The 13,624-nt window shown below is 43.4% G+C and overlaps 1 protein-coding gene across 1 annotated transcript in view; it reads left to right on the top strand.

Annotated features, from left to right (window-relative positions):
• BRIX1 (biogenesis of ribosomes BRX1) overlaps positions 1-13,624 on the top strand; it is a 129,084-nt gene that overhangs the window by 94,984 nt on the left and 20,476 nt on the right. The window contains exons 8-9 of the mRNA XM_069627106.1: positions 7,777-7,878; positions 9,424-9,552. Coding sequence (XP_069483207.1) covers positions 7,777-7,878; positions 9,424-9,552 — 231 coding nt within the window. The remainder of the gene's footprint in view (positions 1-7,776; positions 7,879-9,423; positions 9,553-13,624) is intronic.

Genomic DNA, 13,624 nt, shown 5'->3' with positions numbered 1-13,624 from the left:
ACACCGGAGAGGAGACCGCTACGGAATAGGAACTAGGAGGAGAGTTCAGTAATGTGGTTACAGGACAAAGGGTAGCACAGGCCGCTGGGTGATCCTAGACTGGGGAGGTGGTGCCAGGGTGCTTGCCTGGCATCCTGGGATAAAGAAACCAATCCAAAAGGTGCAGAGTCTCCCAAGGATTTCACTCCTGGAATTGGCAGTGCAGGCATTGTAAGGAGCATCAGAGGGCTTTGAACAACAGCTGTGATCCAGTTGTCGCTACCCGGATCAGGGGGAAGGAGCACACCAAAGTATATTCCTTCTGGAGTTGCAGTGCTCCGCTGTCTTGATTCAGTGGTGCATCAAAGGATGCTGGTGCTGTGTTCCGGGTGAATGGGTAAGGGGGGAGGGGTTTGATTTTATCCCACTCTGGAGGCAGAAAGGGAGCACAGTACCCATTCCCACACCAAGAAATATTCAAAATGAAGGTTGGTTAGCCAAAAGGTTGGTCATCCCTCCAGGCACTCTGGGAAAGGGCTCTCTCGCACTCGGGTACAATGGATAGTCTTGTGACTTCACCCTACCCCCGTGCCCTCGGGTCTTCAAACAAAGACCAACCATTTTGTGAAATGGAGAAGGGGGTGCAAAAGGACCTAGCCAGGAAAAATGGTTTCCAATAAGAGTAATTTTACACAAGGCAAAATAGCTTCCACCAGTCAATCCACATGCCTAATAGAGAGCGAGTACTCTCTGGAACACTTTGGGGTACCTTTGGGGTAACAGAACCACGCAATGGCTGGAAGGTAAAAGAGAGTTTAAAAAAAGACTAGGAATACATCAATAGTGTGTTAGGGTAGATTTCTTTCTTTGTGTGAAATCTCCACGCTGAGCCCCCCCAGCACTGCTTGGCTGGACACCTGGATATTCTGCTAATTATCTTGAGAGGGAAACATGTTCCCCAGTCTCTCCCTTTTTACTCTGGTGTATGGTACCTTTTTGTCCAGGTTTTGATACTTCTGCTTGGAGTCCTGCTTCCCTCCAACTTTTTGGCATTTACATTTTACAAAAGCAGCACCCCATGTCTTCTGTGCAGTGTTGCTAGACGATCCTAGAGATTCCCCTTTGTTTTTTTTTTATTTTTTATTTCCCGGACTAGCTCCTAAACTTAACAGGGCATGGGAATATCCGCTTTTTGTGGTTTTTATTTTTCAAGATCAGCACATCCCCTTCTTAAGTGGAGTGTTGAGGAGACGGTATGTTCCTTTTTTGATTCTCCAGTAACAAGTTGTTACTGTTATAAATTACTGTGCAGGCTGGTGGCAGTGGCCCTTTTGCACAATTTTATCGCAGGCTGTCTTTGCAGCTGCAATAAGGAATACCATTTTCCCCAAAAGGTGTCGCCCTTTCCCCCAAAGAGGACGCCCTTTCTTATGCCTTCATCTATCTTTTGGGGTTGTGGAGGGTCCTCTTGTCCCTTTTTCTTTGCTGGGCTTCCCAGGAAAGCCCGCAAAGGGTCTTTGAATGACTGGCAGAACTGGAAGTGGAGGAGGTGACCAAAACTCCCCTACCCTTTGTCCAGCAATATGCCTTACTAAAACCAGTTCAGACTGGGAGGCTAGCTGTCCCCGTTGGACAACCATCCCCTGAAGTTTGAATGGTGCATGGGACATGGGACATGATTGGTGGATTCAACCAGTGGTCCTGGAAAAAATTCCATAGTCCTGGAGCTGAAACTTTGAATCGACCACTAGAACAGATGGAGAAGAAACAGGACGCTACCAGCAACTTCCAACGACCGCTAGAGCCTATTGAGTAACAGCTGCTGTCCTGACCTCCTCCTTCTAAGCAACAGGGAAGATCCAAATAAGACTACTTCGTCCCATGTACGGATCGGCCTAATCAGTCCCAGTACGAACTACGTTGCGCCATCCCTGGAAGAGCTGCAACCTCCACAGCCTGCAGTCCCAATACCCGGGGTCCTATGCTGCATAGTTATATGCCTGCAACTTTGAGGGCATCCTCCTAGACCTGCATCTACTCTAATTCTCTCCAGAGAGTCCCCTCACGAGGACCGAGAAGAGTGGACTGCTGCGACAACTGCCGCTCCACCAAGCCTGTAAAAAGGCTCCAAGCTAGAACCGCAAAGATCCTTTGCTGGACATTATTCTGCACAATAGCTGTCGCCAGATCCACCGAAATCCCCTTCTCCTGTTGCCAAGACCGAGAAACCTGGGCTAGGTCTGCTGTCGTGTCGCTGGATCCTGCTGTAATGTGCTTCTTCGTCCGACGGTACTGTCCCATTCCGGGTACATTGCCAGGAGTCTGCTTGCTTCATTTGGTGACTCTGGGGGCTGCTCATAGCTTGGATCTGCATCCTCCTAGGTCCCCATAGTTACATTGGGGTGGACAACCAACCGTGCTCTCGCAGTAAAACCACCTGCCCTAGGACACTGGTCCTAGAGGCAATCCTTCCTGAGCTTCTTTTTTAACTAATGCTTTTATTTACCTGCAACAGTAGTGAATCCTGCTGGATACTACCTCTTTGAACACTGTACTTTGCCTTTTTCGCCTTTTCCTGCCTAACCCCTGGTCACTGGTGGCCCAATGACTCATCTGAACCTTGAGCGACTCATACCAGATAGTTGTACTCTTAAGATGGGCTTAGGTCAAAGTTAGAAAAAGTATATGTTTCAAGTTGGTTGACAAAGTGATTTGTTACCCTAAAGGCTTTTATGAACATACATACTGGTGGTTTATCTATCCTTAGTAAATTGCAGGTGACCTAACAGTCTGGAACACTAGAGGCTTTAATAGCTTCCTGAGAAATGAGGGGGGGGGGAAATGTAATCTTTGATACAAAACATTTTTTTCCAAGAAGCGTGGCTCTCTAAGCAAATCTGTATAGATGGGTACACTGTGATTCAATAAGCGGCTGTTAATCCGAATGGAGGACTGCCATCGGGGTGTGTCTTAACTGCATTAAGAAAATCGATAATAAAATCCTCAAGGACTGTCGGACAGCGTTCCTGGTATCTTTAGCAGTTGCAATTGAAATAGAGGAAAGCAATGGAATGAAATAATCTATTCTATTGCTAAACCTCTATTGGAATTTGGCAATAGCAGGTTTAGATGCTTTCCTAAATGACATCTCGGAAATTGATGAGGAATCTCGTGTGATGTTAGCTGGGGATCTAAAGTCAGACTGTTTAAACAAAGTAGAATTGATAAAAATATCATAAATGGTAGAAGATGGAGAGAATTGTCCAGGTGTGAGATCTGATAATTGCAAATGGTAATATTAAGGGAGATCTACAGAGAAAGGCAACATGGAAAAGGGGGGCACAATCCTCGATTATGTAATATTCTAGACTAGAGAAATGCTTGGTATATAATACTTTTAGTGAAGGAAACCATTTAGCGATCACAGTATATTAAAAGCATCGTTTGAGCTTCACACAAAGGGTGATCAATCAAATAATGGACATTTGGTGGTAAATTCTGGAGGGAATGAGATACAAAATGTTACATGGAGGGACTAAGCTGGTGAATAAACTTGAAGCATATAATAATAATGTCATTATGGAGGAAGTGATGGGAGTATGCTCAACAAAGGAATAGAAGTCTTTCTGTGGGAAATGAGATGCAAAAAAATGGTCAATATAGAAGTGCCAATCATCTTCATGTGTTTGATAATGAGCTATTGTGCAAAATAAAATGCACAAGCATTGATTAAGGTAGTTAAAACAATCGGTTAAGTGATTTTGAATTTTCTCAAAAAGAAAAGTGAGCGATCTAGAATTTGAGGATATTGCCCAATTTGTTCAAATAAAACTGTATGGTTGTTTTGTTCGAACTTGGGTAGTACCATTTGTTTTCAGCCTAATATACCGAACGTGAGGAACGGGGCTGCGGGGGTGTCCCCTGCTCCCTATGTTTGGTATATTCGGTTTGGGGGAGGGGGGGAACTCAAAAAAGCGACCCTGCGGCATCAGCTCCTGCCCACATTTTAGGGACGAACTGACGCTGCGGGGCAGTGGAATGAGTACCGGTCGTCCAAGTAGAATGTAAGTAGGGGAAGGGGGGGGTTTAATATAGGGCTGGTTCGGGGGCAAGGGACTGGGGTTGTTTGACTGAAGATCAAATGGAGTTGTGGCGGAATCGATTATGATCCATTCCGCCGTAACTTCGGTAAAACAACCCATATCCATTATAAGCAATGGATCCGTAATCACAAATACCAAATGGCCCAATTAGACGGTGAGACGATGGTCATCCCCCTCTCGGAATAACCCCCAGGATTTTCAGCCTTAATTAACAATCAAGACAAATTTAAAAAATGAATCACAAAGTAGTGGGGTAAGTGAGCGTAGCTGGCGAACCCACTGGATTGAAATAAATGGTAAAGTTTGGAGTAATAGGATCATGTACAATCCAGTGTCATTGAACAGGCCAAACTGATCATCTAACATGATATTAAAACTTAACAAAGAGTTGTGGTGCACACTGTTAACTTATCTATTGAGAGATATATTGAAACGTTGATCTATGCCAGAATATTGGAAGCACTCTATTATAATCCCAATCCTTAAAGGGAATCTGGCAGGGGGGGTGCTGGAGAAGGAGGAAGGCCCATGTAATTAGTAGTTATAGACCAATAGCCATGTTGGATTGTGATAGCAAGATCTTTTTCACTTTGATCCTTGAAAGATGATGGATTTGGGGAAAAAAAATATCTTATCCAAATTCTAAACTGGTTTTAGAAAGGGTATGGCGACTACAATCAATGCTGTGATTATCAGCTTTGAAAGATGAGGCATGGTCTGGTGGAAAAAACATGTTTATCCTCCCTTTATTTTTTTTTTCCTAAAGCATTTGAAATGATATGGCATTTATAACGCGCCTATACACAAGTGTTTCAAGGCACGACGAGGCAAGGGAGGGGAACAAGGGGAACATACAACGATCCTACTAGGCCAGGTGTCAATCAGATTGTGCAAGTGCGTGGGAAGGAAAGTGCAGTACATAGGAATAGATAATAACAATAAGTAAAATAGCAGCCAGCATGTGGCAAGTGCATGGGTAAGTGCGGACGTCAGCTATCGAGGTCTGGCAGGGGGACTGTAGGAATGCAGAACAGTCCCCAAGTGCGGGGGTTGCCAGGTGGGCAGTGCAGGTGTGTGACGCTGGCGGGAGAGGGACCTGGGCCCGGGATCAGAGGGTGTCCAAATGGCTATTTGACAGTGAATCAGCAAATCCTCTGGTGCACATTGATAAAACTGAATATTCCTCCATCACTATTGTCGATCTCTTGTATTCATGAGAATACAAGGATAAAAGGTTTGTCTGGATATCTCGGAGGAAATATTAATATAACAAGAGGACTAAGGCAGGGATGTGTATTGGCTCCCGTCCTTTTCAACTTGTATTTGGCAGATTTGGAAGAGGTTCTCCCTAATGTGGGATTGGTTAGCCCTAAACTAGAGGGGGCAGGGAATTAGTTGGCTGGCATATGCTGATGACGTTGCCCTCCTACATATTACACCTATTGGACTCCAGCAGTTATTGGTTGCTCCAAGTTTCTATGCAAAAAAATGAACTGGTTATGAACTATAGAAATGTAGTATTACGTTTTTCCATAAACATAGGAAAAAAGGACCGCAATCCAAATGAACTATCGATGGTATCCAAATAGGTATAATGAATGAAATTGTGTATCTGGGCTTTTTCTTTACATCTTAACCAAAGGGGGGAATTGGTGGAAAGAATTGAAAATAAATTAGACAAATTAGTCGTTCAAATGAAGAAAAATATATACCAAAAATAGTAGATTCTCAATAAAACAATTATTAAGATTCTATGTGAGAAAGATCATACCTAAGGTGCTGTATGGTCTGGAGGTCAAGCAAATGGCCTATGGTTTGCCATGGGATAGATTGGAACATCGTGCGGAACATGGTTTTGAACTTTCCCTCTTCGTTACCCATGCCATCATTACGCTATTAGCTCTGCCTCATATCATTGCAAGCGTGGTTCCAGTGGAGAGTGGTATCGCTCTGGGAAAAATTGTCATCTGATAAAAACACTTTGTATGTGTTACTATAAGCAGCAACTTTGGACAAGTCATCCAAATTCCTAAATATGATTGAGTCATATGTGACAACTGTATTGGAACACAGTGGAAGAGAATTGTTTGAATTTATTGAAAATCCACTAAAGGTGAAAAAGCATTCTAATTTCTCACGGGTTGATAAAGCTTTGGGCGTTTTGCCCAAATATCTTGCCCAGTACCCTTCTCCATCCTTTTGAGAGTAATTCTAGAGATGTAGGCTTAATCTCTTGCCCACGGGAGAGATCCTATGCATTTGTACTAATGATCATGATCCAAATGTACTCCTTTTGTAATCACTGCAAATATCCAGGATCTTAAACATCTAGTAATTGAATGCACCTCGTTGGCAGAAGTAAAACTAAACGTCTGGGTTGCTTCATTAGTCAGAATGGATATTTCTCCATAGATGTATGGCAACGAATGAGTGCAGGACATGATCTGTTTTTAGCAACGGAAGTTGTGACAATGTTATATGAAATGGGTATTTTAGAAAGTTGATGCAATGTACATTTTGGATAATGTATTCTAATTGTATTTTAATGTGAATAATTGTATTTTGATATTGACTTTCTTTTCTCTTATTCTTGATATCAAGTGATACGAGACATGAAAGATTCATAAAGATTTTGTAAGATGTAAATGTTTTTCATGTTATGTTACTTTGCATTTATATAGCACCTTACGTACTATTGGTATGGTATGAAGGCGCTGGTAGGTTGAACGCCCTCTAAGTTCAAGTCAGTAGAGCGAGTAGAGGGAGTCAAAGGTGTTTGTGAGCACCGCATATGTGTGCAGCTGGTGTGGCATTTGTGTAACAGCTGCTTCATAGCGGTAGGTGCGGTGGTTAAGAGATCAGGGGTATATGTTTTTTCTGGCAGGTTTTATCCAGACCGGTTCTGGCTGCGTTAGGCCTGAGGAGAACGCCTGGCTGTAGGGTATTAAACCAGCAGTGATTAGTTAGTGATGTGGAGTATGAGGCTGATGTTGGTATGAGAACAGCTATACCGAATGGTGTCATAGTATCTCTGTTCTAGTTGAATGGTGGAGTAAAGAGAAGATATTAAGCATGGTAATGTGGTAAGATGGTTTACATGCTCTTTCAACGTTCCATGTATTCCAAACCATTCATGTATGTCGCGCATGCATTCTAGTCCATTCCACGCATTCTAGTCCATTCCACGCCCTCCGAAAAATTCCACCCCCTTTGAAACACTCCAGATTATTATTTTTGTTGGTGAAAGACCATAGATTTGGTCATAAAACAATAAAAACCTATTGCAAGTGATCTTATACTGTGAATGTTTTTCCACATCCCTAAACCTAGAAGTAGAAACAGTGTGCCTTAGTGTAAATATCCATTTGTTTTATATAACTCTTCAGTGTCATGGTGTTTTCTTGAACCACTGTGTGCTGAGTTCTGTGTACCTCCTAAAGCCCTCCTTAGACTAAGCCTGGCTTCTCGTCCAAATCCTCACTTTATATTAAAGACTACCGCAAAGCCTAAGGGACATCATAAAATAGACTTGGGAGGGAGGATATTTGAAGCAAAATAAGAACCATGGTGTCCCAACAGCGTTTCCTGCAAAATCCCATGTTTCCTTTCTTGGGGGGTCTTTGAGGAATGTTTTGTGATATGTGCCTAACTAACCTTGTTGCGTGATCTCTTTAATCCTACTTTATTGTTTTAGATATTTTCTACTCCCCGTTATCATCCAAAGAGCCAACCGTTTGTAGATCATGTATTCACCTTCACTGTTGCAGACAACAGGATTTGGTTTAGAAACTTTCAGGTAAGTTTCTTTTTTTTTCTTCATAATGCTATCCTAGGGGGTCCTATGACGATTACTGCTGGAAGAGTCTTGCAGTGGAGAATGAAAGATATGCACTTGCGCATTATTACAAGCCGACCCAGACTCTAACCTGTGATTACGTTGAAAGTATCTACCTTATCGGGCCAAAGGCAGTGGAACCTGGGTCGGGGCCATCTAGGACCTGGGAGATTGCTAGTCCGCCCCTCCAAAGAGGGCAGGCCTTGTGACCTTTCTATAGTGTCTTTTAGAAGAACTTGCTTGTTAAAAATGCGTGCTTGTGATGGACTGATAGCAAAGTTAGTGGTGTATGTTCTTGTTGCTGAAGTAGTTTTAGGCTATCTATGTTGTGAAACTATGGCTGAAGTGGGCCATGTTTAAGAACAGTATGTTTATGAACTGTGTATTACACTTAAGTGGCGAGTAACCAATTTTGGAGTTAACTAACTTGTGTATATTTGTAATGGTGATTTAAAACTAGTGTGAATTCTTTTTTTTTTTTATTCCTGATTGCCTTCATCTAGTATATTCTTTTTATTTGCCTGTGTGCATCTCTGCTGTTCTTTAAGAGGTTGCTCCCCTTAACTGTATTTCACACCAAGCCTACATCCTCCAGATTTTTCTGTTCAGCTCTGTTAGAACTGAACGTTGCGTAATGGACTGGTTAGAACTTTTTAAGTTAGCTTCTCACGAAGGACTCTAAAGAACAGAAATAATACACTGCTGTGCTACATAATTACAGGGTTCCTAGTTGGAACTTAGTTGCCTGTTGGAATGCCACATGATCTCTTATTTTAAGTAAAGAGAACAACTGTTTATTTTATACATTTTTATTCATTAGTCTGACATGTGAAGCTTTTAGTATTTTACTTTCATTTTGATGCAACTCCGTTAAGTGTAATACATGTATTGGCCATAACATGCTGTTCACAGTAATAAGTGATCACGCCCATCTTCTTCTTCCACCATCTGCAAACAAAAGTAAGAACTACACTACATGTTTTGTGCTGTATTTACTTGGTGCCTATCCCCAAAGTGACCCCCACCTATTTTTAAAACTGTCGTAGGAATACTATGCACATGCCACTAGCTACTTCCAACTTGATCCTTAAGTAAAGTAGTACTGCTATGGCCTCAAAGCTAGCACTCTCCTTTTGCAAGTGTTACCAGAGTCTTGGCGAGTAAGAAATGGTTGCTGTGTGCATGTGGAGGGCTGAGTTGGGGAGTGACTTTTTATGCCCGACTAGTAACTTGCAACTTTACCTTTTTACCCATGAAAATGTTGGCATTTCTGTGTTTGGTTGTAACTGAGGGTTGGTAGTGCAGTCACTCTGGAGTAATCTAGAACTGTTGTCTCTGAGCTCAAGAGCCAATGTCGAGCACTGTTGTATCCCATGGTGAATTTCCAGACTTCCCAACCGCTACTTGTGATGTGCCCCATCTAGATTATGTACATTGTTTGTATCTAGCACGTATAAAGTGTGTATTATCATTTGTAATTTTGTGACACTTTTTCTTTCCATGTAGATAATTGAAGAAGATGCTGCCCTTGTTGAAATTGGGCCTCGCTTTGTTTTAAATCTCATTAAGATTTTCCAGGGTAGTTTTGGAGGACCAACTTTGTATGATAACCCCCACTACCAGTCTCCAAATATGGTAAATGTTTTACACACTAAAGTATGCAAGATACATGTAGGTAAATTGTTCCACGTAGAGCTAATCTGAGATGTTTGTAGACCAGTTCGTACTTCAAACAGGCAGGCCCCATAGATGATCAAATAAAGATGTTTCTAAATTGGACTGAAGCATAGGTTCTTCTATTTTTATGTTGCTAAGATGTACTGTTTTAGTGTATACATTTTCTGGAGCAATTAAAGAGTAGATGAGAAAAAGTAGAATCCTCCTTGCAGTGGAAAATGTGAACATGCCGTTATTTTAGTTTTTTTTTTTTTTTTAAATGTATTAAATGTTGTGTAACCAAGCTCTTTCCCCCCCCCCCTCCCTCTTCTGTAATCTGCTCCCACCCCCTAACCCGGGGTGCAAGGCCAAGATTATGCATTTCATGTAGAGATTTACACTATCCCCAGGATGCACAGTCACTAGTCGCCATGTAGAAATGACCTGACCATTCCCCAGTCTTTGCTAAAGCAGGCTTGCTCTCCCTGAATGGAGTATGTCGGCCACTCCATCGATACAAAGTTCCATATCTTCGTAATCCAGTCTTGTTCCACTGTTGGGTCTGTTTGTTTCCATCTTTGTGCAATCGCCAATAGTGCTGCCTGGAACAGTATCGCATAAGCCTTGCTTTGGCTTCTGGTCATGTCTGTCTGAGCTTAACTATGAAGACCCAGCATCACTCGTTCCATGTCCCCCCCCCCCCCCTGCGTACCAAACCTTTCCCCCAGATTGCCATTCACCTTCCTCCAGAATTGTTTAGATTTTGTGCACGGACACCAGATATGGCCCCATTCTCTCACCCCTCCACAGTTCCGCCAACACGGAAGCATTGGGGTAGAGTCTTTTCATTTTAGCCGGGGTATAGTGCCACATAATCATTTTTATCCACATCTCACGGATCTGAATTGCTCTTGAGAATTTGGGAATGTCCAACCATAGCTTCTCTCATTGTTCTGGCAATATTGGGTCCCCCATGGTTGTTTCCCATTGCTTCCTGAATGGCCAGTTTGGAGACTCTGGGTCCACTGATGACAATTTATAGAGGTCTCATAGTAATTATCGATCGCTTATATTAGTGACAATATATTTTTCGAACAGTGTAAATTGTCTCCTTGCCGCTGCCTTCATCTCTGGGTTAACCAGCCATTGCCGAAGTTGATGATATCCGAATCTTTTTCTTGTACACCAAAGTCCAGTCTGCATTGGTCGAATAACTTCATCTCTAAACCCTGGATCTTATCCTGTAGTCTCTTGCATTCCCCCCGCCGTTGCCACTGTCAATATGCCCCTTGTTCCACACCTGGGGGGAATTGAGGGTTCTGCAGTAGCAGGGTAGAATAGGGAATGTGGTGATCCTTTTCTTCATAACTGGTTCATCCCATATTTCCTCTACCAGGGCCGTCAGTGCACTTTTGTGCACTCATGTCTTTCTGAGTATGGCAGCCAAAGCACCTCGTCCAAGGGCTTCCCCACTATTGCCCTGCCCATTCTGCACCAGATCATCTCGGGGTTTCCCTTTAGCCACTCTTGTATAACTCAAAGCTGTGATACCTCATAGTAAGTGTGGAAGTTCAGGAGGGCCAGTCTCCCCCTGTCCCGTTATCCTGTGTGGCCATCATTGCCTTCATAGAGATCTTGGGTTTCTTTCCCCCTACAACTCCCCTCCCTCATATAAATGCTGATTTCTGATTTTAGTTAATGGAGGGATATAAAGAAAGCCTGCTGGGGTTTGACCGTCCCCTGCCTGAAACGCGTACAGTATCTTTGGGAGGATCACCATTTTGATCATATTAACTCTACCCAACGATGATGCCGTCAGGATCCGATTTACCCAGCATTTGTCTTGCGTTCACGAGGAGAGGAACCTAGTTCGCCACGTACCATGAGGTTATAGATGTGGTAATCTGGATGCCTAAGTATGTGAGTCGGTCCTCTACCATAGCGAATGAGGCACTACTTCGAAGTGTGGCCGCCTTGGCGGCACTCAGGGATAGGTTTAACATCTCTGATATCTTTGTATTAATTTTCAGCCCTGCCACTGTCATGAACAGTTCTAATTCTTGGGAAAACCAGGTATTGACCTATCTGGGTACATAATTGAAAGAATCAAGTAGTCTGCAATCGCCAAGATTTTATGTTCCTTCCTACCACCTCCCCAAACGGGATACCCTTGATTTGGTCTGTCCTTCAAATTTTTGTCAACAGGGGCTACAGATAAATTGAATGTAACAGTGGGGGAAATGGGTAACCCTGTTTTGTTCCTCATTTAATGTTGATCGGGCAAGACAGGGAGTCATTTATTGACAGTCTTATTTTTCGCTCCACGTAATTAGCCTGGATAATGCGGATAAAGCCTGGGCCAAATTACAGTTCCATTGTTAGAAACAGAAAAGACTATTGCACGCGATCAAACGCTTTCTTCACGTGAGGAGGTATCGGAACGGCTCAGCGTTTAGTCTTGGGTACCTTTTCTATGAAATGGCAGACTTTAATGCTGTCAAAGGTTTGACTGTTCTTTATAAATCCCGACTTTTCCGGCATGATCAGTCTGGGAGTATGGTATCCATTTTGTTCGCCAGTGTTTTCGTATATATTTTGGCGTTCAGATTAATCTGTGCAGTCGGTCGGTATGACCGCATTGTGGGGGGTCTTAGTTCGATTTTTGGGAATAACACCATTTTGGCCTATTCCATAGTGACAGATTTTGCCCAGTTTCCCCAGATGGTTGTAGAGGGCGGTCAATCTCTGAAATAGTGTGGCCCGGAACGTTTTGTAGCAGACTGCAGTATAACCATCTGTTCCTAGTGCTTTGTTAAGCGGTAGTTCCTTGATGGCCCGGGTCACTGCTTCTTCTGTTATCTCTGCCTCTAGGCGTCCTCTAGTTAGCAGCGTTATCTTATGTTAATGTTAAAGGATATTTGTACTGCGCACTATCACCACCGGAGTGGTCCCCTGGTGCTCTAGCGGACCTGAAAAGTAAAGTGGGTGGGGGGTGAATTAGTGGGAACGAGCAGGATAAGTGCAAGAGAGCAGTGATGTGCTGTTGGCATCTTCAGTTCGGTTAACTCCGTTCGCTGAGCTTGTGGGTGCTTTCTGGTCGGTAGCCTTTGTGTGCTGTTGTGCAAAGCTGTGTGGTTTGTTTTGTTGCGGTGTAGTGAAGTTTGTGTGGTTTGTTGTGGCTGTGTTTGGTTAGAGTTTGAGAGGTGTATGCAGAGGGGTGAAATTGTTAGTGGGTTGGTTATTGGCCTCACTATCTAGAAGTGATATGTGCTAAATTTCCACATTCTTTCTAGATGTGGCATGTGAATATCTCTACATATCTATCTGGATCCGGCACTGGCTAGTATTCACAATCCTCTCTATATATGATGCACGCCAATATTCACAATTATAGCCAAATGTGCCACTGGCCCACCTTCGAAATCCTGTCTAGATGCGAAGCAAGCTAGCATTCACAAATCTATCTAAATGTGGCATTGGTAATATTCCCAATGCAGTCTAGATGTGGCATGGCTAATATTCGCTATTCTGTCTAGATGTGGCGCTGGCCGACATTCACGTCACAATCCTGTCTACATGTGACTCAGGCTAATGTTCACAATTCTATCTAGTTTTTAAGCAGGTTAGTGTTAATAATCCTGGTCTATCGTCTGAGGGCAGGTAGAGTGGCAAGGCTTTTGGAGTAGAGTGATTGCTCTACTCCCCACCCAGGCCACACCTACCTTGGTGATTGCTTCTGGTCGACGGATGGCCACTGGCCTCCCCTGCTGACACCTGCAGACAAAATATGGGAGCTGCCCTTAGCCGCAGGGGCTGCACGGGCAGAGGGCTGCCCTGCAAAGGGCAGTCATGACCAGGTGGATGTACCAATCGGGGCAGGTGGGTGGACTGGCAGGCTGGAGGGCATGACTGCGAAAAGGCCAGACCTAAACGAGGACTACACCCCAGGGACTGCACACTAGATGCAGACCAGCACAGAAAAACAGGGTCAGAAGCCACAAAAACACTAGAGAAACCCACTGCAAAAGCACACACTGATCAACAATAACTA

Source organism: Ambystoma mexicanum, chromosome 6p, assembly GCF_040938575.1.
Source record: "Ambystoma mexicanum isolate Mex_15411 chromosome 6p, UKY_AmexF1_1, whole genome shotgun sequence".
Lineage (NCBI taxonomy): Eukaryota > Metazoa > Chordata > Amphibia > Caudata > Ambystomatidae > Ambystoma > Ambystoma mexicanum.
Note: the sequence above shows the minus strand (reverse complement) of the source record. Positions and strands in the feature narration are given on the sequence as shown.